Source organism: Canis aureus, chromosome 22 (assembly GCF_053574225.1).
Source record: "Canis aureus isolate CA01 chromosome 22, VMU_Caureus_v.1.0, whole genome shotgun sequence".
Lineage (NCBI taxonomy): Eukaryota > Metazoa > Chordata > Mammalia > Carnivora > Canidae > Canis > Canis aureus.
Window position 1 is genome coordinate 15,041,296 of NC_135632.1, and position 26,855 is coordinate 15,068,150.

General features: G+C 40.0%; 1 protein-coding gene across 1 annotated transcript in view; it reads right to left on the reverse strand.

The window, feature by feature from the left end:
• Positions 1–2,207: 2,207 nt before the first annotated feature.
• Positions 2,208–26,855, reverse strand: part of LOC144293796 (uncharacterized) — a 47,003-nt gene continuing 22,355 nt past the window's right edge. Inside the window, exons 8-11 of the mRNA XM_077864895.1 lie at positions 18,902–19,037; positions 13,726–13,832; positions 2,809–2,921; positions 2,208–2,383 (exon numbers count right to left, since the gene is read on the reverse strand). Coding sequence (XP_077721021.1) covers positions 2,372–2,383; positions 2,809–2,921; positions 13,726–13,832; positions 18,902–19,037 — 368 coding nt within the window. The 3' untranslated portion in view covers positions 2,208–2,371. The remainder of the gene's footprint in view (positions 2,384–2,808; positions 2,922–13,725; positions 13,833–18,901; positions 19,038–26,855) is intronic.

The following is a 26,855-nucleotide window of genomic DNA, read 5'->3' on the forward strand; positions in this document are numbered from 1 at the left end:
ATACCCAGAAGTGAGATTACTGGCTCATATTACATCAATTCATTTTTCTTTTTTTTTTTTTAAGATTTTATTTATTTATTCATGAGACAGAGAGAGAGAGAGAGAGGCAGAGACACAGGCAGACGGAGAAGCAGGCTTCCCATGGGGAGCCCCACGTGGGACTCGATCTCAGGACCCTGGGATCATGACCTGAGCTGAAGGCAGACACTCAACCACGGAGCCACCCAAGTGCCTCTCAATTCATTTTTCTTTTTTTTTAATTTTTATTTATTTATGATAGTCAGAGAGAGAGAGAGAGAGAGAGAGGCAGAGACACAGGCAGAGGGAGAAGCAGGCTCCATGCACCGGGAGCCCGACGTGGGATTCGATCCCGGGTCTCCAGGATCACGCCCTGGGCCAAAGGCAGGCGCCAAACCGCTGCCCCACCCAGGGATCCCTCAATTCATTTTTCATATGAGTTTTTACACATATTATTAACTCACCTGCTTTAAAAATATATATATATTATATAAAAATATAATATATATTAATATATAAAATTATATAAAAATATATTTTTTAAAAGTATCTCTACACTCAACATGAGGCTCAAACTTACTACCCTGAGATTAAGAGTTGGATGCTCCATCGACTGAGCCAGGCAGGAATCCCTCTAGCCTGCTCTTTTTGTTTAATAGTAACAGTAGAACAGCTTTCCATATAAGCACTTCCTTATCCACATTATTCTCAATGGCTGCAGAGTATTCCACTAAGTACGTTTTCTGTATTTTATTTCCCTGAGAATCCTTCAAGACATTAAGCTGTTTCCAATGTATAATAAAGTGTTGCATTAAATATCATTACAAACATTTCCTTACAAATGTGTCAGAATATATTTGTAAAATAAATTTCTAGAAGAATACCTAGGTCAGAAGTTATGTATTTTTCATTTTGATTACATTGCCAGATTTTACACTCTTAAAATGTCAGTCGCAAATTTCAAAAAGGTCTTTTTTTCCTTTTTTTTTTTTTAAAGCAGGTACAATTTCTCAGGAGGCCTCACACATTGGATATATAAGTTCTGAAGATCTATTATATTATTTCAATTCTTACACTCTATTATTGTTTACTTTTAACATATGAGGATCTTGTTTTCCTAGCTAGATGCCAAAATATTTAAGGGTGAACATAATTTACTGTAACCATTCTTACCTTCACAGATAGTTTGGTTCTACAGACTTGCCAGAACTTGATTTGTACATGGTATGAATGACACACACACAGAGACACACACACAGAGTCTTGCCTTTTTTTTTTTTTAATACATTCGTTCCTTTATTTGTTTGTTTTTTATTTTGAGTAGGCTCCACATCCAACGTGGGCTTGAACTCACAACCCTGAGATCATATGCTCTACCAACTGAGCCAGCCAGGTGCCCCTATGGTCTTGCTTTTCGTGTGTGTGTGTGTGTGTGTGTGTGTGTGTGTGTGTGTTTAAACTTCAAAATGGAGAGGTCTTCAGTCTTTTATTCTTCTTTTTAATTTTTCTTGTGTCGCTACTCCAAGTGAAATAACCAGAATCATTCAATTCTAACATCAACAATAACTGCCACTAATATTTATATTTGGGCATGCACTTTGAAACAAGTATTGCCCAAAAATGCTGGACAGGTGTCATCTCATTCAGTGCTCATCAAATGAGACAGGTGCTAGTTTTACCTGTATCAGGGAAAACTGAGGCTAAGTGAGGCTAACTGACTTGGGCAATGTTACACACCTGGAAATCAGCAGTTTTCTACAGAGGATTCCAGTCTATTTCATTCCCCAGTCCAGGCTTTTCATTCACACCATATCATCATGGCATATAACTTCCAGTTAATCCAACTTATCATCCATCCATTGGTCAACCACACCTCTTCCCTTCCTCATGGAACAGACATCTTCATTAGGGGAAGAGAGGGCAAAGTGATTAGAAGTTTCCTCATTTGGGGAAGATCGCCATTTTGGGGATCATCTTTCAGAAAGTGGTTATTTCCAAATATTCCTACTGTTCCCAACTGTATATATACTTACGAAAGAAGATTCTTTCTTTCTTAGATAAAGATCATGACTTCCTTCAAATCATAAATTTCACATGCATATGAGAGGCCCCAGAGAGGAATCCTATCTATTTTTAACTAAGGCCAACTTGTGAAACCCACATTTTAGAAAATGACAAGCATACTAGGATTCACACTATTTTGAACTTTCATTAAATAGTCATCAAATTTTAGAATTTGAAAGTGGCTTGGTTCCAGTGAAAATTACTATTATAGAACAAGCAATATCTTCCTGGGCATGTCCGGTTGGCCATGGAAATAGAAAACATCCATAAATATATATAGCATCCATATTCAGTATTTAGCCTGTGAAATAATGAACAAAAAATCATAAATTAAAAAAAGAAACAAGGAAGTTCAACTTCATACAATGGAGAGTAAACATATGTAAAGCATCACCACCTAATAGATCCCACATATTTTATAAATAGTTTAGGTAAATTCACCATTTCAAATCCACATTAAGCTAACAGGAACCAGGATCTGGGGGCACTGGGGTGGGGGAGCTGAAGACAGGAGGCAAGGTTTGCACTAACATTTGAGGGAATGATCATCATCCACCAGAATGGGCTGATGGTTTAGAATACCGTTACCCAGGACCAAAATTCTTATGATTTTATCAAGTGCAAAATCTGCTGAGGGTGGCATCTACCCTAGTTTAGTGCCCAGGCTCCATATACACAACTCCCCTGGTGGCTGCAACTCACAGACATAGACATCCAAGAGCATACCTTTTTCTTCTTTTTACGGGTAATACTCGATTTCTTGGAATTTTTCCAAATAGATTTGAAGGTGTCCGAAGAGACTTGAGGAGTGATTATGATTTTTAAGATTGGGAGTTTACCTGAGGGGGTGAACATAACAGTAAATGGGTAGGATATCTCATAACTCCATTTGATGGACTGGTCTTAGCTTCTGAGAAGGGCATTCTCATACATTCTTATTAACTGGGCATCTTCCCTCTCACTGAATACATTTTCCCTATATCTTCTTGATGTGAGTGATCCATAACAATTTATTTCTGTAATAACTCATCACTCTAGTTCTTTCTTTTCCATTCCTACTGTCATATGTTTACTTGGATAATTGCAGGAGACTTCCAACTTGTCTTCCTAGCTTCAGACTTCCCCAACCCCAAGTCCATCCTAGAATCTACTCCCAGATTAATCATCTGAAAGTGAAATTCTGCTCTTGTCATTCATCACCTCTAATACTTTATTGACTCTTCATCTTTAGTGGACCTCTCTTGGTTTTGCTTGTCCAGCTTGCATTTTAGCTTCTTTCTGGAACAGAATCTTGAATTTACTTTGGGGTTCCACTCCCCTGTCCTCCAGGTGTGGATAGACACATAACCCAGATCTGGCCAATTAGTGGATTAATCTCCCTGTCAGAGTTGTTGGTTAACAGGTATGTATGTGACTCATGATGGTCCACTGAAATCAGGAGAAAAGTTCTTTCTTGAGTTTAAACTGGCACAATGGAAACTTATGGCCAATGCTGCCCAACTTGCTACTGTGTGGGAAGAACCTGCCTGAGAATCAAGTCAACATAAGCAGAACTTCCAGGAGATAAAGGTAGGTAGTGTTACTGAATCCCTAAATCCAGCTGGACCTGTAGCTAGAGTCACCCTGGACTTTTAGTTGTATGGGTCAACAATTTTGTGTGTGTGTACTTAGATCAGTTTGAGTTGGTCTTGTATAGCTTGAAACCAAGATTTCTCATTGATTTTCCTATAAAGCAAGATTTGTGATTTATAAGAAATATATATTTAGATTATTCAGATCTCTCACATATATTTGGCCTTTGTCCATGGTTCCTGGCTCCAAAACCTTTGGAGTTTCCTGAGTAGTAAGAGAAATGTGAGCATTTTTTGATCTCTTAGGTATGTGGGAGGGGATGGATGAAATAGGTGATGGGGATTAAAGCGTATACCTATCATGATGAGCACTGAGTCACGTATAGAAGTGTTGAATCACTATATTGCATACTTGAAGCTAATATAACATTCTATGTTAACTACATAGTAGTTATTGGAATGGAATTTTTTTAAAAAGGAAAACTTGAAAAATATATTTGGTTCCTTGTTCTCAGTTCCTGAAAACGCCTTAGAGCTGTAAAGGTGAAATGGGTACCTTGCAATTCATAACAAACCCCTTCCCACCACACCTGAGTTTATGTAAATGAGGAGACTTTGGGACAGCACGTAAGGATGGGGCTGGTGGCCAGGGGAACTAACCATAAATAGAGGCTTAGAACATTCAGTCCTATCCCCTGATTCTCCAGGGAGGGGAAAGGAGCTGGAGATTGAATCAATCACCAATGGCCAGGGGCACCTGGGTGGCTCGGTGGTTGAGCGTCTGCCTTTGGCTCAGGTCGTGGTCCTAGAGACCTAGGATTGAGTCCTGCATCAGGCTCCCCCACAGGGAGCCTGCTTCTCCCTCTGCCTGTGTCTCTGCCTCTCTCTGCGTGACTCTCATGAATAAATAAAATCTTTTAAAAAAATTCACCAATGGTCAGTGATTTAATCAATTATGCCTATGTAAAAAAGCCTCCATAAAAATCCAAAGGATAGGATTCAAACAGCTTCCAGGTTGGGAAACCAGAATGCTTCCACGTGCCACCATGCTGGGCTCCAAACTCCATGAGGACAGAGCTTCTTTGTTCAAAACCTCGCCCTCTGTATCTCTTCATCTGGCTATTGATTTGTATCCCTTAATATCCTTTGTAATAAATCAGCAATTTAGTGAATAAATTGGTTTCCTGAGTCATAATAGCTGTTCTAGCCAATTAATCAAACCTAAAGATGGGGTCATGAAAACCTCAAATTGATAGCCAGCCAGTCAGAAGCACAGGTAACAATCTGGACTTGCTATCGATGTCTGAAGTGGTGGTGGTGGTGGAGGGGGATAGTCTTGTGGGACTGAGGCCTTAACCTGTGGAATTTGATGCTATCCCCAGGTATGTAGGGTCAGAATTGAGTTGAATGGTAGGACACCCAGCTAGTATTTGGGAATGGCTTGGTGGTGTGTGGAAAAGCCTACTCCCAAGGATCCTTGGGTGGCTTAGTGGTTTGGCACCTGCCTTTGGCCCAGGGTGTGATCCTGGGGTCTTGAGATTGAGTCCCACATTGGGCTCCCTGCGTGGAGTCGGCTTCTCCCTCTGCCTGTATCTCTGCCTCTCTCTCTCTCTCTCTCTCTCTCTCTGTCTCTCAAGAATAAATAAACAAAATCTTAAAAAAAAAAAAAAAAGGCCTACTCCCATACATCAAAATTGGGGTCAGAATAATAAGACTCAAATACCTAGCATGCCATTCTGAGAGCCTGTGTCAACCCATCCTTCTGTTATTTCCTCATGGTGCTTGCCCTTCTCCCCCTTCCTGTTTCTCATCTAGCCAAATGTCTGGGCAGTGCTTGCAGGACCACAGGTGCCTCAAGTTGTAGTTTCTGGAGGTCAGGATCCACCAGGAAGAGGCCAGAAGCAGAAAGGTAAGTAAGAAATATGGTTGAGAGGAAAAAATAAGAACCTTAAAAATAGTACCGCATGTACTATAAATAAGTACTTAAAAATAGTGCTGCATAACCCTGCAGAAGATCAATTGAGATTGAAACATGAAAATGGTTGTAAGGGCATGGGAACAAATCATGCTGGGCACAGTAAAAGGGTTGTAGAGGGTAAGGTGGATGAATATGGATAAGGGACCTGGAGGTAGAAGACAATACAGTTTATAATTTCAGGACTTAGAAAGGGTTAGAAACCATGTCACTGAGAGCTTGGGTGGCACATATGTGCCTGGAAGATAAGCAAAGTCAGTATTCTATTTAGATGTTTTCCTCTGGTGAGCAGCGCTTATTGGTACTTGGTGTGGTCATCCATCCTATGGGTCATCACAAAAAAAGGTGTGGTTGTGGGGGGGTGGGATGTTGCTCTGATACTTCAGGGTGGGGTTGGGCCATAATAAAATCTAAGACAATAATTTCCCAGGGGTGTGCCTAGATTGAGGGGTTGTGCAGTAGCCCTTCATGTTTCCTGGGTCTAATTTTGGCCCAGTGTCTTCCACGTTTCCTTATAGAGCAGCAAGTTATACACCTATACAGTCTGCTAGGTGACTTGATGGACTATGTGGAATGCCTAGAAAAGAACCTGGTGTCTCACTTAGGCCACTCTAATGGGGTCCCTGGCTTCAAAGGCCTTTGATTAGGTCTAGTGTAGACCAGCTGACCTATCTAACATAATCTAAAGGAGCTTGAGGCAAATACTTCTAGTTCTCTGACTAATATCTTTTCTTTCTTTCTTTTTAAGATTTTAAAAATGTATTTGAGAGAGAGAGAGCAAGTAGGGGGGAGGAGCAGATGGGAGAGGGAGAAGCAGGCTCACACTAAGCAGGGAGCCCAACATGGGGCTCCACTCCTGTACCCCGGGATCATGACCTGAGCTGAAAGCAGACGCTTAACCGATTGAGCCACTCAGGCACCCTCTGACCTTATTTTCTAACAGAGCTCAGATTTTTCATATGGCAGCAATGTGCCCAGCTGAAAATGAAGGATGGGCATATGACAGGTTTCTGACCAACTGGAAAGCATAGTATGCTGGGTATTTCTGAAATTTCCTCGTACAAGTACCGGCACTTTCTCCTTGTCCCTTCCTTCTGGTCTGGAATGGAAATGGGAGGCTCTCAGTGAAGTAGCTACCTTACAGCTATGAGGATAAAAGCTACCTGCTAAGGCTGATGGTGGAGAAAGAGAAATGAATGATATTGAGGCGTATCTATACCTGCTCAGTCTTCCTCTACCTGATTAAACCACTATAGCTGGTTCTCTAGTTCATGTAGTCAAATATCATCTTTAACTGATGCAGAAGTTAATAGCAAATAGGAAGAAATCATTGTCAGGGAGAAGGCCCACCTATAGAGGAGGACAGGAGGCAGAAAACAAGTCAATCAGAAAACAAGGTCTAAAGTCTTGACCACTGTGAAGGTCAGGAGGGAGTATAGGCTATATGGCTCAGGCTGTGAGGAATGTTCGGGACTGGAAACCATGTGAAATGGGGCCAGTAATGTGGTATGGGGGCCAGCTTGAAGCCTCAGAGGATTAATGCTACAACCACACCCACAAAAAACACAGTCTTGTTCCCTGAACATCACATTTTTTATCATCCTTTTCACTTCTTTATAAAACTCTAGCCCTTCACATTCATGTGTGAGGCCTCTAACTCCTTAGTGGAAGCTGAGGTGATGTAAGATAGCAGGAGATATTGGGCTGTGCCTTGGTGGCTCAGTTGGTTAAGTGTCTAACCTCGGCTCTGATCATGATCACCTGAGCTGAAGTCAGACGCTTAACCAACTGAGCCACCCAGGTGCCCCAAAGTTCTTTTTATATTATTTGCTCTTTCCAGTAAAAATTTTACGTATTGACTGTTACCCTTCCTCTCACCAAACCTCTCAAGAGTGATATTTCACAATTTTTAGTTAAAATCAACACTTGGTGTATTGACTGGTATGGTCATATATTTTTTGTACACGGTGTCTATAACTCCTTTTTTTAAAAGATTTTATTTTTAAGTGATCTTTATACCCAACTTGAACGTACAACCTCAACATTAGGAGTTGTACACTCTACTGAATGAGCCAGCCAGCTGCCCCACTTTCTTCTTTCTTCTGAGTTAATAATTGTCTTAATTTTTCCTTCACATTGTTTTCTGTGTACCTGTTCTAAATATTCTTCCCAATATCTTTTATTTGTCATACACCCATTATCTTGGAAACTACCTACATATTTCCTTTTTTTTTGAGATTTTATTTATTTATTTATTTATTTATTTATTTATTTATTTATTTATTTATTTATGAGAGAGCACAAGCAGTGGAAGGGGCCAAGGAAGAGAGAGAAACAGACTCCCCACTGAGCAGGGAAACTGATGTGGGGCTCGATCCCAGAACCCTGAGATCATGACCTGAGCGGAAGGCAGAGACTCAACCACTGAGCCACCCAGGCACCCCTACTTAAGTATTTCCAATGCTCTATTCAGTTTTTACTGTAGTCTTCTATTTTTCTGCTTCAATTTGGACTAGTTCTGACCCTCAACCATCATCTGGGATTCCCTTTTCTCCTTTTCTGTATTGGTTCCTGATTTCTGGATTCTACATTCTTCATCTTTATGGTTTATTCTCATTTTGTTCAAGTGTGTTTTCTGGGAGCTTCCTAGGAAACAGAGGAGGCACAGAGTTTGAGTTCTTATGTGCTGAAAAGATCTTTACTTTATCCTCATACTTGGCTAGAAACTGGGAATGGATAGAGTTCTCACACAGTTGTCATGGCACACATGTCCCACAGTTTCTAGCTTCCAGTTAGAAGTCTGATGTCATTCTGATTCCCAGTCTTTTGAATGGAATATACAATATTTATCTGTAAGCTGTTAGATTCCCCTCTTTGTTGTCTAGGGTCCTAAATGCCATGGTGACAGAGTTGTTATTATTCACTGTTGCTGGGCACTCAACAAAGCTCTTTCAATATGCAGATTTGTGTGTTGATTCAGGGAAAGTTCTTGATTTGTTTGGTAATTATTTGATAATGCCCTCTCTCCACTTTTCTCTGTTCTCTCTTTCTGAACTATGACTTAAATACTGGGGTTCACAGACTGATCCTCTCTCATGTATTCTCCCCAATTTTTCATTCTAATTTTTTAAAAAAATTATTTATTTATTCATGAGAGACACACACAGAGAGAGACAGAAAGACAGAGAAGCAGAGACTTAGGCAGAGGGAGAAGCAGGCTCCTTGCAGGGAGGCCAGTGTGGGACTCGATCCCAGATCCCAGGATCACACCCTGAGCTGAAGGCAGATGCTCAACCGCTGAGCCACTCAGATGTCCCTCATTCTAATTTTAAAGACTTGTTTGACTCCATATTTCATCATTTGTTTTAAATATTTATTTTGGCTATCATTTGTATTTGCCAAGAACTTTTTCTTATTTTCTAATTATTCTTTTTTCACAGCATCCTGTTCTTGTTTTATAGATGCATTATCTTCTGTTTCACGGGGGGAAGTTGTAACTAATTTTTTTTTTTTTTTAACTTTCTGTGTTGTCTATCTTCAGAGTTCCCTTTTTCTTTCTGTTTCAGGCTTGGTTTCATCTGTTGAAGACTTGCATCAAGTGTCTGGAGATTCTCAGATTTCTGTTCACAGTGAAGCATGAGGCATCCAAAGGCTGATGGGAAGCTCCTCTGTATGAGCAGGGCTTGCTTACTTGCTGGGTTTTTTTGAAGGGTGAGGGCATGGCCAGGGGTCAGCATCTGTTGTTCCTTTCTCTGGGGCTATTCAGTTTATCAAAAAATACTCTAGGGGCGTGGGTGGTTCAGTGGGTTAAGCATCTGACGCTTGATTTTGGCTCAGGTCGTGATCTTAGGGTTTTGAGATCAAGCAAGCCCTGTGTCAGGCCCTGCACTAGGTGTGGAGCCTGCTTAAGATTCTCTCTCTCCCTCTCTCTCTGCCCCCCCACCTCATGTGCATGCTCTCTGAAAGAAAAAAAGAAAGAAAGAAAGAAAGAAAGAAAGAAAGAAAGAAAGAAAGAAAGAAAAAAAGAAAGAAAAGAAAGAAAATACCCCAGGCTTCTATACGGCCATCAGCCTCCAGAAGCAGCGTAGACAAAGGTGCCTCAGGTAATGGTAAAGGCTGAGTCCCAAGTGTTCAGTGTATATAGAATTTTCCCTAGTCCTCCTCTTTTCAGCTTCTTACTTTACCCTCATTCTCTGCCACACTGGGTGTCCTGGGTCTGCTGGAAGCTCTGTTTGATTTTTCCAGAGAAAACTCACCTATATGTGAGTTTAAATAAAAAATTTAAATAAATAAAAATTAATTTAAATTAATTTAAATTTTTAAAAATTTAAATAAATAAAAAAAAAGCTTCTACATAATAAAAAAGAAAGAGAAAGAAAGAAAGAAAGAAAGAAAGAAAGAAAGAAAAAAAAGAAAGAAAGAAACCTCATTAACTGGTCTTTTTTCTTCTGTTCTCACCTCTCCCCCAATCTGTTTTCAACAGAGAGCTGGAGTAATCCTGTTAAGATGTGGGTCAGATCAGGTCACTCTTCTCAAAATTCTCAAATGCCTTTCCATCTCAATAAAGTTAAAAATTAAAGTCTTCATAATTGCCAAGAAGGCCCCCTGCTGTCCATGCTTGCTTCTTGGAACTCTTTTGTCCTATTACTCTCCTATTCTTTCTCCCTCCACTCCTGCCATGCTGGTTTCCATTGTGGTTTTAGAACATACCAGGTAGCCTCCTGCCATAAGCCTTTGCACTTGCTGTTCTGCTTACCTGAACTGCTCTTTTCCTAGATATCTACATGGCTTGTTCTCTCACACCTTCCAGTCTTTACTCAAATGTTTCTTCTTAGAACAGCCTTCTCTGGCTATCCTAACTCAATTCCCATCCCCTGACATACATGCTTTATCTCCTTTTCTTGCTTTATTTTTCCATCAAGTATGATCCCCATCTGATATGCAATGATATATTTTACGTCTCTTTATAGTTGGTTTACTGTCTGGCATTCACTAGGAAGTAAGACCCAAGAAAGCAGGGATTCACTGCTCAACTCAGACAAAGCCTGGCATTTGTGGGGTGTCCCAATCAGATGTGCAGGCCACCAATGTGGGGTGCTCCAATTGGGTGGAGGCTGGCAGCATGGGGGGGGAGGTGAAAGAATTTACTCAAGGCAGAACAAAAGAGATAAAAGGTTACTGAATACGCTACAAGGGAGTGGTGGACAGGACAGCAAGGGAGAGACTGTCTGCTAGGAGGCAGTGGCGAAGGGCCACAGTTATAGGGTGAAGTGAGGAGGCAGGGAATGTATGGGATCTACCCTTTTCTGGTAATCTTAGGAACTGTGCCTGGTTGTAATTGGTCAGTTAGGGCCTATGGCTATTTCAAGGAGAGTCACTTAATGAGCCTGTTTGCATTTGGCTTGGTGGTCACTGTGGGCCCTTTGCCTTGTTCTACAGCATTTAATAAATTTATGTTGAAATAATTAGATAAATAAGAATGGATAAATGAAGTCTTATGTTGTTTTAAAAATTAGTAAAAAAGCAACCCTATAATATATGTTTATCCCTCTGCTTTTATTATTATTATTTTTTTTTTGGTAACTAGTGAGGTTCCTGATGTTTCTGAGAAAGCTTTCATTGTGTGTGTTCCATCATTAAAGGTAGCTCATTAAGAATTCCTTGGTAGACATAAATGACTTTAGGCTGTTAATTTGGATTTCATGGAAGAAGTAGAATTAGGACTAGAAATTAGCTTGTTAACTTGCAAATGATAAGAACACACAAGCAATCAAAAGAAGAACATTAGTTCTATAATCAGTGATAATACTAATCACTTTTAATGTTTAAAAGATGCCATTAAGACTAAATGGCAAGAGATTTCCCTATCGAATCCAACCAGCTAACCCTGTTTCGAGGAGTCTTTCTTGGTGTTCAAATTAACAATGAAGTGCTCCATCAGAAACATGCCATAATTATTTTGGTTTAAAATGTGGATGCATTAAAGCTACTCATGATATATACTACTATATTTGTGGGGAAAACGCTTTCTTGAACTATAAATTGTTTTTTAATGCTTTTTAAATGAAAATCTGCATTTTCAGGTGGGTATTTCATAATTATTGTCCCTGTTTATGCAAATTGAACCATTTACTAAGCAAGCGCAATGTCTTGCAGCTCCAAATAAGTACTCAATGAGAATAATTTGCCATTAAATCAGCTGAGACTGTCCATCATTAGCACTCACAGTAATGATCAGAAGACTGCCTGCAGCTTTTTATAATGTCTTCTGCCACAAAGTATAGAGAGAAAGTGACCATGGTGCTAAGGGAAACCAAATGAAGTCATTAACCTGCTTTCAGCTTATTAAGCTTAAAGTTAAATTTAAAATTGTTTTAACAAAATAATTCTATTGAATTTGAACTCAACTCTGATGGACTAGGAAGTAGATGTTCTGTTTCTCCAAAATAAAGGGATAACTCAAAACTCTTGGGATCATTTGGTTGGCTGTGAAGAAATGATGAGACAGTGGTTTTGGTTTAAAAATGGCAACATGGTAGATAGTAATATGTAATTCTGCTCTCGAAAACTGCCAGGGCTAGAAAAAAAAGCAATCTAAAACTATGCCATGTCTCTATGGTCATTTTATAGAAGAAATGATAAAGACCAATGCTTGTACTACTAAATTCTCACCATGTAACCTGCCAGATAATGCACCAAGATTTCTTTCTCCCTTTTTAAACACTGAATTTGGATGTTCAAATCTGTTTACAATGTCTTTAATTGAGCTTTAGTATTATTTTTTTATTTATTCATGAGAGACACAAAAAGAGGCAGAGACATAGGCAGAGGGAGAAGCAGGCTCTTTGTGGGGAGCCTGATGTGGGATTGGATCCCAGAACCCCGGGATCACTACCTGAGCCAAAGGCAGACACTCAACCACTGAGCCACCCAGGTACCCCTTTTGGGCTTTATTTTGTTTATTTATTTTTTAAAGATTTTATTTATTTATTCATGAAATACAGAGAGAGAAAGAGGCAGAGACACAGGTAGAGGGAGAAGCAGGCCCCATGCAGGGAGCCCAATGTGGGAATCAATCCTGGGACTCCAGGATCAAGCCCTGGGCCAAAGGCAGGGGCTAAACTGCTGAGCCACCCAGGGATCCCCTGGGCTTTATTTTAAATGCTGCTTCCTCATCTTCTGTCTGCAGTAAAATAGCTATGTTAATTCTGGTCATGCATATTAATGAAAGGAGGGGGGCAGGGTTGGCTAATGTTAAATAATAAAGGACTCCTGATGCTCTCCCAATGTCAATCACAATTTAAACAATCTTTGATGGTCCAGCAAGCATGTCAGAATCTTATAAGGGATGTCACTTCAGTTTTCCAATTGCTGTCTGGAGAAATATCTGTAGGTTAGTTTGTGGGGGAGAATACAGAATAGGAGAGTCCCTCAGAGAATATTCCTTATAGTAACCCTCCCCTAACCAGTGTTTTCTCTTTCCACAGCTCCAGTTACCCATGGTCAGGAAGCAGATAGTCTTCCTTCTGAAGAACCAACAGAAGGTCAGTAGGAGCCTAACGCTGCTGTGACATTCCCCTCATTTCATCTCTTCACGCAAGTTTTGTCATCGTACATCATCACAAGAAGAGTACAGTACAGTTAGATATTTTGAGAGAGAGACCACATTCACATATTTTTAATTACAATGTATGCCATAAGTATTCTTGTTTACTATTAGTCATTATTGTTAATCTCTTACTGTGCCTATTTATAAATTAAACTCTCATAGGCATGTTTGTATAGGAAAAAAAAACACAGTATATATAGGGTTTGGTCTTATCTGTAGTTTCAGGCATCCGTTGGGGGTCTTGGAACATGTTCTCCAGAGACTACTATGCTTAGGTCAAAGATGACATATGATATCATAAAAGTTCTTGAACTCTGTGCAAATCACTGGGCAAATGGACACAAGGGTATGTGGCTTATGACAGTGCTCCTGGTCATCGCTTAGCTCAGGCCAGTTATTTAATGAAAGAAGTAGAGTGGGTCATGAAAAGTATAGGGGTGAGCAGATGTTGGACAAATGCAGAGGAACACAAACCACAAACACTCTACCTGTCTTTCTGGCTCTCAGTGCTTCAAGTATGTGAGCAGCGGCCGTTTCTCCTAGGACATTGTTTCCAAGGTCAATTTCCCTTAAGTGAGCAGAGTATGTGATCAGGCTGGCCAAAGAAAATGACAAATCAAAATGGCATCGTGCCAAGCACGCTTACTCAAAGAAACTCAATCTATTTATTTTGGAGTATGATTTCTCTTTTTAGGTCTTCAACACTCTCCTCGACCGCCCTTTCAAAGATGATGCGCTGACCCAATTTGAAACTACAGCTATCCTGAATCCAGGCTCTTCCAATCTACCTTCTTTAGTTTGGATGCCTCTCCTAAGTAAATTGGTAGGATGAAGACTTTTAGTTGCCTTAAATCTTCCATTTATTTATCTATTCAGAAGATACGGTGTGGTATTGTGCAGGGCTTCCCAGTCTTTTAGATTCTACAAACAGTAAAATGTCAAAAAGCTTTGAGAAGACTGGTTTGACAACTTTTATCAAATAAATAACAGTTCTCACCTAGCAACACTTATAGTCCAACTATTTTTAGACAAAATTAGGAAAGGCATAGTGTCAAAATAAAGGATAGCTTTTAAAATTAAGTAAGCTTAGCTTTATGAAAAATGAACACTACACCTGCCTTTTTTTCTAATTTCTTTGAGGATTATTAAACATTCCTTCATGTCCTAGCACTGTCCTGCCAACTGGTCTTTGAGAATCTCTGGCATCATGAGCAGACATGATCTCTGGGTGAAAGCCTGGGCTCCTGGCCAGCTTCTACCTCCTGTCAACCGTGTAATCATGGGCAGGCCATGTGCCCTCTTGGGTCTTATCTTTCTCGTCTGTAACACTGGCCCCCAAATTGGCTCTTCTGCCTATTTCATCAGGTTGTGGTGAAAACAGAATGAAGCAGTTTTTGTGAAACTATCTTGCAAAATCCAGTATCAGAGATGTTATTATGCTGAGTGCACGCTTACTAAATGCATATATGTCTAACATTACAGGGATCAAAGAAATTTAACACATGGCCTCTGCTCTGAAAGAAATTATCACACAACTTTCAATAAAACAATTTTGAGTCCTTCCCATGCACTGGGGATATGATATTTCAGTTAAGATCTGTAGTAAATACAAGGTCATTTTCCCTGTACACACTTTCTATTGATTCGGCAGCCAGAACTCAAGGGTGGGGTTCAATGGTTCTGCAAGACTCTCCCTCTCAAAGGTCTTGCTCCCAAGGAAATAGCCTATCTAATCAGGACTTGCCTGGTTTTGGCTTCCTGAACTGACTGCCTGTGTCCAATTCCATCAGATAAGATGGGTGAAAGCAGGGATGCTTCAGGAGGGAGCAGGGATTACAGAAGGAGAAGGGATAGTATTGAAAACAACTTCACAACTTGACAATTCTGCATCTAAGTCTGATATTCAGCCTCACAGGAGCTAAGTTTTGTTTTTTTGTTTTTTTTTTTTTTTAAAGATTTATTTATTTGACAGAGAGAGCACACATAAACAAGGGGCGGGAGTGGCAGGCAGAGGAAGAAGGGACAAGCAGGTTCCCCACTGAGCAGGGAACCTGACATGGGGCTCGATTCCAGGGCCCTGGAATCATGACCTGAGCAGTCAAAGGCAGATGTTTAACTGACTGAGCCACTCAGGCACTCCATGAGTTAAGATTTTATAAAGCATTCACTATGCATCAGATGTGATCAGGGCCATCCACGTCCTCCAAAGGTGTGAGTGGGGCTGAAATCTGCCAAGCTCTGCTTGTCAAGTTCTGGGATCTGAAGCATAGACCTAGAAAGGGTAACCTCTTCTGACTCATGGGCCAGAGGTAGTGCCTATTTTAATTTATCTGCCTAGAGGGGCCCTTTTTCTAATTTGTATTAAGGGGCTAGTTGGAGCCCTATGCACTATATTTAACATGTTACATACATGATCTAATTTAACCCTATAACAGTTTCTTGAGTTAAACACTATTATTATCCCCATTTTTACAAATGAGGAAACTGAGTTATAGAGAAGTTACAATAAAAAAATATATATAGGTTAAAAGTAAAAGGACAGAGGGATGCCTGGGTGATTCATTGGTTGAGCATCTGCCTTTGGCTCAGGGCATGATCCCGAGGTCTGGGGATCGAGTCTCCTATCAGGCTCCCTGCGAGAAGCCTGCTTCTCCCTCTGCCTATGTCTCTGCCTCTCTGTCTCTCATGAATAAATAAATGAAATCTTTTAAAAAAAGGCAAAAGGACAGAAACAGATATACTATGCTAATATTAATCCAAAGGAGGCTGAAGTAGCTATATTATTTTTTTTTTATTTTTTTTATTTTTTTTATTTATTTTTTTTTTTGAAGTAGCTATATTAATACTCATCAAGGTATATTTCATAGAAGGGAATATTACCAGAGATAAAACTATTACTAGGGATTTTATAATGATAATAAGGGTCAATTCTTCAAGTGACTTAAATGTTTTTTTCACAACAGATTTTAAAAATATATGAAGCAAGGGGCACTGGGTGGCTCAGTTGGTTGAGCATCCAACTCTTGATTTTGGTTCAGGTCATGATCTAGGAGTCCTGGGATTAAACTCCCACATTGGGCTCTGCACTCAGCAGGGAGTCTGTTTGAGATTCTCTCTTTCTCGCTCTGCCCCTGCCCCTGCTCACATGCTCCCCTCCTCCTGCTCTCTTTCTCTCCAACTCTCTCTAAAAAATAAATAAAATAAATCTTTTTAAAAACCACATGAAGCAAAACTGATTAAATTGCAAGGAGATACAAAGTCACAATTACCCCTCTCTCAATAATTGATAGAACAAGTAAATAGAAAATTTGTAAAGATATAGAAAACCATAACAATGCTGCCAAACAACTGGACCTAACTGACATTTATTAACATTCCATCCAAAAATAGTTGAATATACATTCTTTACAAGTGCACATGGAACATTCACCAAGATAGATGATAATCTGGGCCAAAAACAAGTATGTTCTCTAATCACAGCATAATTTCATTAGAAATCAACCATAAAAAAATATTTGAAAAATTTACAAATATGTAGAAACTAAACAGAACTCTTAAATAACCCATATGTCAAAGAAATCAAAAGGGAAATTAGAAAATAGTTTGACTTAATGACAATAAAAATATGACATATCAAAATTTGCAAGATGCAATGAAAAAATGTTTAGTGTTAATAATATATTTACATTAGAAATACAGAAAGTTTAAAATAAAAAACTTAAGCTTCTATCTTAATAAAAAGAAGAGCACATTAAACAGGTGAAATAGAATAAAGTTAAATAATAAAAATAAGAGTATAAGTAATTGAAATTGAAAAAATTAAAATATTAGAGGAAACCAAAAGGAAGTTCTTTGAGATGATCAATAAAATTGATAAAATTCTAATCATGTTGATTGGGGAAAAAAGAGAGAAAACAAATTATCAATATTAAGCACAAGAGAGGAGACATCACTACAGATCCTCCAAATAGGAAAATGATGAGAAGGAAACATTATGAATAAATTTAAGACAATAAATTTGAAAACTTAGCCAAAATGAACCAATTGCTTAAAAGATATAAAGATATAACGCCCCCCTCCCACAATAACCAGGATAGCCTTCCATCTATTAACAAAATTAAATTTGTAGTTAAAAAATCTTCCCATAAAGAAAACTCCAAGTCCAGATGTCTTCACTGGTGAATTCTAGCAAATATTTAAAGATAAAATAATGCCCATTCTAATATAAGTTCTTTCATAAAATAGAAAAGGAGGGAACACTTCGTAACTCATTCTGTAAGGCCAAAATCACCTTGATCCCAATAACAAAGGAAAACATTACAAGAAAAGTAGGCAGCAATATCCCTGATGAACACAGATGTGAAAACTCCTAACAAAATGTTAGCAATATACTAAAAAGATAATATATCAGCAATGTATTAAATCTACCAATATACTAAGAGGGAAATAAAATGATGTTTATTAATATTTTAACTATTTATAATAGTTTATAACTATTATAAAAACAGCAACCGGGCAGCCCAGGTGGCTCAGCGGTTTAGTGCCGCCTTCAGCCTGGGGCCTGATCCTGGAGACCCAGGATTGAGTCCTATGTCGGGCTTCCTGCATGGAGCCTGCTTCTCCTTCTGCCTGTGTCTCTGCCTCTCTCTCTCTCTCAAAACAAAACAAAACAAAGCAAAAAAAACAAAAACAAAAAAACAGAAAACAGCAGCCAAGGTATCCAAGTTGGAAATTCCCAACTTTCCTAAATAAAGAAGTTTATTTAAAAAAGGATATTTTTCATCTAAAATAAATAGCCATCAATCCAGCCCTCAAGTCTCAAATCTTAGTTCTGTTCTGTTGTCTTTCATTGCCCTAAAGTGCTATCAGTACTGATGTCTAACATGGTATAACCTGGAGCCCTCCACTGAGCAAGCTTTCCTACTGTGCTGCAAACGCTCACTGTGGCTTAGCCCACTGGGTATGGAATTCAAGAGAGCTGGGCAAAGAGATGTCCAAGGTTGCAGCATAAATATGGCAAGGAAATATTCTGTTTTCCAGAAGCTTTTGAGAAAAGTTCTGTTTTTCTGCCTAGGTAGATTGAGACAACTTTGTAATAAAAAAAAATAGTATTCACTCTTGAGTAGGCTGCCTTTCTTCCTTAGGTCACATGGCTGACTTTAGGGTAGAAAAATCTGGAGCTCATAACTCCTGCCTTTCCTCAGTTGCCAACTTCATTAAATGGGGTTTCTAGTGAGGTCTTTGGAACTCCTTTGTGGGCTCATATACAACTGCCATGCCATTTTTATGATTTCAGGCCTTCCCTTAAGATCACAGGTGGGTCGCTGCTTCCCTCTCAGAGCTGAAAAACCTCATTTGGCACTGTTTCAATTAAAACAAATTGCAGGGACGCCTGGGTAGCTCAGTGGTTGAGAGTCTGCCTTTGGCTCAGGTCGTGATCTGGGGGTCCTGGGATCGAGTCCCGCATCGGGCTCTGGGCAGAGAGACTGCTTCTCTCTCTGCCTGTGTTTCTGCCTCTCTTCCTGTGTTTCTAAATGAATAAATAAAATATTTTTTAAAAAATAAAATAAAATAAAATGAATTGTAATTAAATCATTGTCCCTATGATTTAAACCAAGCACCTAGTTTTAAAACGCGAACAAATAAAACCTCTTTTCTACTCACCACATTAAAATCTGAGTGAATTCCAACAAGCCATTTTCTCCTTCTTTTCCTTTTCCGTCTATGCCATTATCTGCCAAATACAATTTCACTAACCAAGGACCAGCTTCAGTCAAATCTTTCATCTTTTTCTTGATTCCTATCAGAAAGTAATATTTTATTATTTTTAGACAATAGCTCCCCCATTTGCCACCAGCTAAGTTGATCTTATTTTTTTAAAACTGCACTTATTTGACTGGTGTGAGTAGATGCATTTTGCAGTATGATGAAGGAAATACATACAATTTAAGAACGCCTTTAAAAAAATACTTTATTCTTTATTCTTTACCATAGCAAGCCCCAGATTGCTCTGTATGAAAGGAAATTTTACTTAAGATTTAGACTGTTACCTTTACTTTGGCTAAAGAGGAAAATCAATGTCTTTAGAAATTTCCTGGTAGAAGATAAATGAGCTGCCCACTGATCCTGGGGAAGTGATAGTCCTTCTCCAGGGATTCAGCTCTTTAAAAGAACCTGCAAAGCTGTCACATTTTTTGAGCCCTAGAAGAGCAAATTTGAAGGAGAAAGAACCATCTTGCCTTTGTGGACTTCCCGACTGAGGTCAGTGGTCCTGGAGTCTGATTCATCCCCATTGGTCTATTCAGCTTTCATAAAGTTCAGTGTCAGTGCTGCAGCAAGGCATATGTACACATTTAATTATACCAGTTCAAATTTAAGAGTTTGGTGAAGACAAAGACAGGAAGAGGATGGAAAGGGAGAAATAGCCATAGACATAATGTCAGCTCATCCACTCAGTAAGTGTGAGATGAGAGATCTGAATCTGGTCTCAAAGCCAGATGGCTTCCCAGAGGCTTCCAACTATTCAAAGTTATATGCAATATAACCCCCTAAACACTAGCTGACTACTTCATCTGGGGCTTAACTGACAAACAATGATCTGTTCCAAAGCTGGCCAGAAACTGCACGGGACTTAGAAATAATATACCTATATGTTTATTGTGTAGGCAGTTTAGGGAATTATAAAGAATTACTTAGCTATAAACTAATTCTGCCTAATATGCTGACTTAAGAACCTAACCAAAGGGTAGATGGGATTTTTTGTACTTGATTTCATTCAGCATTCGACAAATATTTTTGAGCTTTACTATATGCCAGGCTGGAAACCCAACAGGGAACAAAAGAAACAAAACTCCCTGCCCTTCTGAAGCTAACAGAAGTGAATGCTATCTAGTGCATAGGAAGAGCAAAGAAGAGAGAAGAGTCAATGATAACCAAGTATAAGTTTTCAAGTCATGAAAGGGAAATGACTTTTTAGGGAAAGGTGAGAAATCTGGACTTTGACCCATTCTAGTGTGCCAGTTAAAAAAAAAAAAAAAGTATGCTTTTAAAAGAGATTCAAAAGACCCCGAATAGCCAGGGGAATATTGAAAAAGAAAACCAGAGTCGGGGATATCACAATGTCAGATTTCAAGCTGTACTACAAAGCTGTGATCATCAAGACAGTGTGGTACTGGTGCAAAAACAGACACATAGATCAGTAGAACAGAATAGAGAACCCAGAAATGGACCCTCAACTCTATGGTCAACTAATATTTGACAAAGCAGGAAAGACTATCGACTGGAAAAAGGACAGTCTCTTCAATAAATGGTGCTGGGAAAATTGGACAGCCATGTGTAGAAGAATGAAACTGGACCATTCTCTTACACTATACACAAAGATAAACTCAAAATGGATGAAAGATCTAAATGTGAGACAAGAATCCATCAAAACCCTAGAGGAGAACACAGGCAACATCCTTTTTGAACTTGGCCACAGCAACTTCTTGCAAGATACATCTATGAAGGCAAGGGAAACAAAAGCAAAAATGAATTGTTGGGACTTAATCAAGATAAAAAGCTTCTGCACAAAAAAAAAAAAAAAAAAAGCTTCTGCACAGCTAAAGAAACAGTTAACAAAACTAAAAGACAACCTACAGAATGGGAGAAGATATTTACAAATGACATATCAAATAAAGGGCTAATATCCAAGATCTATAAAGAACTTATTAAACATCTTAAGCAGGTTCCACACCCAGCAAAGAAACAAACAATCCAATCATGATATGGGCAAAAGACATGAACAGAAATTTCTCCAAAGAAGACCTACACATAGCCAACAAGCACATGAGAAAATGCTCCACATCACTTGCCATCAGGGAAATACAAATCAAAACCACAATGAGATACCACCTCACACCAGTGAAAAATAACAAGACAGAAAACAACAAATGTTGGAGAGGATGTGGAGAAAGGTGAACCCTCTTGCACTGTTGGTGGGAATGTGAACTGGTGCATCCACTCTTGAAAACTGTATGGAGGTTCCTCAAAGAGTTAAAAATAGAGCTACCCTACAACCCAGCAATTGCACTATTGAGGATTTACCCCAAAGATACAGATGCAGTGAAATGGCAGGACACCTGCACCCCAATGTTTATAGCAGCAACGTCCACAATAGCCAAACTGTGGAAGGAACCTCGGTGTCCATCGAAAGATGAATGGATAAAGAAGATGTGGTCTATGTATACAATGGAATAAGACTCAGCCATTAGAAATGACAAATACCCACCATTTGCTTAGATGTGGATGGAACTGGAGGGTATTATGCTAAGTGAAGTAAGTCAATTGGAGAAGGACAAACATATATGGTTTCATTCATATGGGGAATATAAAAAATAGTGAAAGGGATTATAGGGGAAAAGAGAGAAAATGAGTGGGAAATATCACTCATATTGATGAGAGGGAGACAAAACATGAGAGACTCCTAACTCTGGGAAACAAACAAGGGATGGTGGAAAGGGAGGTGGGCATGGGGATAGGGTGACTGGGTGACAGGCACTGAGGGGGGCACTTGACAGGATGAGCACCAGGTGTTATACTATGTGTTGGCAAATCGAACTCCAATAAAAAAATATACATACATACATACATACATACATACATACATACATAAATAAATAAAAGAGATTCAGTTGGTTTCCCTGATTACAAATCTAATCCGTTGGATTGTTGACAGAAATAGACAGGACTTATTTTCCTTCAAACACAGTTGGAGGGATGAAAATTAGCTCATCATTTAGTTTCATTGGGACTAAACCTAACTTGTCCAAATGTATTTGTTCTTACGTCTAGGACATGGGGATGATGGCAAATGACAGCTGTTATGAATAATTTGACAGTGCTAATATATTAGAACAGTTTCTGGCACATTGTGGGTATTTAATAACTGCTGAACCAATGAATGAATCGATGAGTAAAAGAGTGCAGAATGCAATCATACTGTGGAAACTTTTATCTTGCTGTTCATTGTTTTTCCATGTATAGTGTAGCCCATAATGCCTTGAGACCATTCATGAACATGAATAGAATGTCTTTTCTATATATAAAATCTCTTTACAAATATAAATGCCTTTGAAAAGTTAAGTTTACTGCTCAAAATGATTCATGATGTGGATATTGATTACATGTGGCACTCGTTTCTTTTTGCCCCTTTTTTTGCCAGAAAGCAGCAGTGATGAAACACAAGGCCAGTGGGGCGGAGGCCAAAGGCCAAATTCCTGTGCCACTGCCAAGCTTCGCAAGGAAAGAAACAGCTTTTGCCAGTCTACCCCTGCCACCCCACCAACTGAGCCAGTGCAGTGCAAATGTGTGCCGTTGGAGAAGGGAGCTTCTGGGTCTGTGATTGGCCTGGTACAACTTGCACCCTCATGGGGAGAAACAATCCAAATCTCCCTCCCATTGGTGGTAAATAAGATCACCATGTCTGTCATCTCTGCTCATGAAAAATAACCAGTTTGGGTAGTGCAAGTCCAAACCATTCTGCAGAATTTAGTGAGTCACAGTGCCCTGTTAGATGGTAGGAAGGCTGATGCTGCTTAGTACAGGGATTTCCTCCTTTGGGCCTGCATCCAAAATTCAAACAGAACCAAATTCTTTTCTCTGAATGGAAAACAAATTCCTCAGAGTAAGGGTGAGTACATGCTCAGCCCCCGGTAATACTTGATCCACCCCAGCTGTATTCACCCCAACCTATTTTTACTTAACATTTCTTTAAAACAAAAACAAGCTGACAATGACTACTTTTTTTTTTTTTTTTTTTTTAAGAGAAGCAGAGAGAGGGAGAAAGGGGAGAGACAGAGAGAATCATCTTAAGCAGGTTCCACACCCAGCACGGAGCCTGATGCTCGGCCCAATGCCGGGCTCTACCTCAGAACCCTGAGATCTGGAGCTGAGCTGAAATCGAGAGTCCAACGCTTAGCTGACTGAGCCACCCAGCTGCCGCTGACAATGACTACTTTAATTTACTCCCCTCTGTCTCAGGGAACTTAGTGGTGGCATAGCAAATTCAGTTGTGCCTGAGAGGCAGGATGGTGTAGAGAAGGAGAATCTCTGGGTATAATGTCTCTCTATGAAAAATGCTGTGACTCCCCAGAAAGCCACTTAACTTCTCGGAACCCAAATTTCTTCATTGCTCTAATAGAGATCATAATACTCATTTCCTAGTTGTACTGTAAAGGTCAACTGGGAAGAGTGGTGAAATAGAGGAACTTAGTACACTTAGTAATAAATATTACTGCCTATTGTCTCAGCTTCATTTCTGGATATTGAAAGTCACTAAAAGAGCCCCCTGGGGGAGAACCTCCTCGTGTTAGGGATCTCCCCTTCTGCCATTGCCTCCTAAGGATCAGATACATATTTGTGACAGCTGTACACCTCCTCTGGAAGCCACTTCACAGATCCATATGGACTCACCCAGCCTTGTGCTTCTTCCCATTTTCTCTCTGGTTGCTTGCCAAGGTCCACCAATTGTCCCTGACTTCAGAATCCTTCTTATCACCCTCCTTGAACTGGCTATCCAAAACCATCAAATTTCCCTCCAAAAAAAATCTGGACTATCTTTTTATCACTGAACTCTGTGTTCTGCCTTTTATCTTCTTTTGTCTGATCTACTGTAATAGCCTCCAAACTGGTCTCCCATCATCCAGATGTTCCTCTTTCTAAAGCATATTCTGCAATGCTGTCAAGGTTCTTTTCAAAAATCCCATTCTCATCATGTCCCTGTCTTGCTTCAGAGGAATCATGGCTCCCGCTCTGCACGCAGGAGAAAGCCTAACTCAACAGCATTCATGGCTTTGGGCCACATGGGTCCACTGGCCTTGTCAGCTACACCTCCAGTCACTCTCCCAATGACCACTCTGCAGTGAACATCAAATTCCCCATACATACATCCATTGAACACTCTGGGCACTTTCACCCCCTGACCCTTTGCTCATGTGGTCCCCTTTGCCTAGAATGCCCTCTCTTCCCCAGTTGATGAACCTCTTCTCAGTTCTCCTAGTGAGAGCTCTATTTCCTATGTGGGCCAGCACTCAAAGGTCAAATGTAAACTTTCATGGAACCAGAAGTTCCCCTGGAGAGGCTCCTCATCTTCTCCTTCACTTTCTGGCCTCTCCTGAAACCACCAGAACAGGTGGCATCACACATTCTGTTGGACATCGGATTATTTTGCTTAAGGTGTACTCAAATGTTCAACTGTGGATGCCAGGTCCTGACAGGACCTTCTTAATAAAGTTGATTTTTTAAAAAGACTTGTTTGAAATAGCTTCTTTCCATCAACAAGGAACATGTGTGATTTCCTGTGTAAAGACCAGACATTTATACACCAGAACAGAAACTCTGTTAGCTTGATTGCGGGACTTACGGAAGCAAAGTGTAATTAGTGTTGGATGATTCACACCTTGGACCTTGGAACCTGTCCACAAAGGTTTCCACTATTTGGCTATCACTCCAGGATAAAATCTCCAAGTAAAACAATCTCAGGATTATAATCAGTAACTTCCTGATTTGGAACTAATAAAGCTGTCTTGAAGATTACATCTTGTCTTTTGAACTTGGCCCTTGCATTCCTTAATGCCATAGTATTCCTATGGACCATGGCTATGTTATAAACAATAGTGCCTTATTTGGGGAAGGGAATTTGGCACTTGGGTGGCATCGGTACTGTAGCAAAGGTCTGATTGATCCCAAGCTTGTGCACTGACCGTTTTATAGTTGGAATTTGGTCCTAGTATATGTCTAAGTCATGTACTGGCCCTCCCAGTCCTAAATCTTTGAGAATTAAGACAATCCTAGGAACTATGGTATGGAGTTTGGGCTAGGAAACAGAGTAGGCCCCAGTGACAGAACATGCCTGAGTCCTTGCTGAGTCTTTCAGAAACTTTTGGGGCCTTGAGGTGACACAGCAGGCAGGACTGGCTGAGTGGGGCTCAGGGAAGCTATCTATCTGCAGATGACTATTCTGATGACCTTTCAGTGACCTCCAGTGACAAGCCATCTTCTGGCTCTTTATGGGTCTGACAGGCTTGTGATGGGGCCTACATCGCTCACTTGAGTATTAATCACCCTCCAGGTCCAGGATCCCAATTCCCACAGACCCCTGGTACAGAGCCATGGGGCTCAGACATGGGCCACGCTAGATCTGGAAGACATAGAGTAGCTGGAGGCAGAAACAGGCCTGGGTCCCCTCTGTTCTGTGGTCTCCATTGCAGAGAAGAGGCATCTAGGAGTTTCTTTCTGCCCTCTGATTTTCTTCACTGAACAAAGTAAGACTAGGTAATCTGATTTTCTGTTCATTCTAAAGCAGTGGTTCTCAAAGTGGGACCCTGGGCTAACAGTATCAACATCACTTGGGAACCTGATAGAAATGCCAACTTTCCAGCCTTACCCCAACCTACAGATCCAGCAGTGTGGGGCAGGGCCCAGCAATCTGCATTTTAACAAGCCTTCTGGGTGTTTCTGATGCTGCTCAAGTTTGAGAACCACTGATCTAATGAATCTTCATGTTCAGTGCTGCTTTGAGGCAGACTGGCTTGGACAAACAGATGTCTAAATTCTGCAGGCATAGAATGGAGTACTTTTCCTCTTCTATCCACTTACAATGGGCTGCTAAATGTAAAATTGTCAGGTTCTTGTAATTATACATTTGAGGAAGAATAATAAAGGGTGTCAGGCTTCTGAATGGGGGTTTTGACTCATACAGTATGATGAGTTTAACTTTCCGAGCATCAGGCCAAAGCCTCCCATCCACAAAGGGGCAAGCATAAAAATAGTTTGGCTGTTTCCAATTGGGACCAAATGGAAACCATCTGGACTCCACCCTCAAGAGGTTGATATAAATCCACTCAATCTGACCCTTTATTGTGAAACAAATAGAATTCTTCTACCAAAGTCCAAACTCACCTCCAACCAAACACCTTTTGACTGTGAAAGTAATTATCCAGTGTGGGAAGCTATTTTTTTTATTTGCTTTGTGAATTCTGGAAAGCATAAAAATGGTCTGCTCTGACAATAAGCTATAAAATAAATCTGGATCAGGGACAGGCTTTCCTACTGATTTGAGGCACAGGATCCTGGGGAGACAAAAGACTTTAATGGCTCCCATTGTCTATTGGATTAAGTCCCAACTCTTGGCCTGACCTGCAAAATCTTCCTTAATGTGACCTACCCTTTTTGCCAGGTTCACTCTCCCACATCCTCTTGTTTCAACTAAACTTTGTAGGTTCATGGGCTTGCATAATTAAGCCCTCTGTCCCTTCTTAAATCCTTCCACCTGTAAGTCCTTTCTTTCCACATGTCAACTTCTAGGTTGTTCACATAAGCCTCTCCCCACTTCCTTTCCCAGGAAGGATGCCTTTCTCTGAACCCAGTGTCCATGTTTGGCGCTTGGCAAATGCTGCCTTGTGTGGCTATTTTCCTAGGTGTGCATCCTGTTTATAAACTACATTCTGAGCACTCTTGTTATTAGTTGAATTGTGTCCCCTCCCAAAATTCCTGTGTTGAAGCCCTAACTCCCAGTTCCTCAGAATATGACCTTATTTGGAAGTAAGGTCAAGGCACATGTAATTAGTTAAGATGAGGTCAT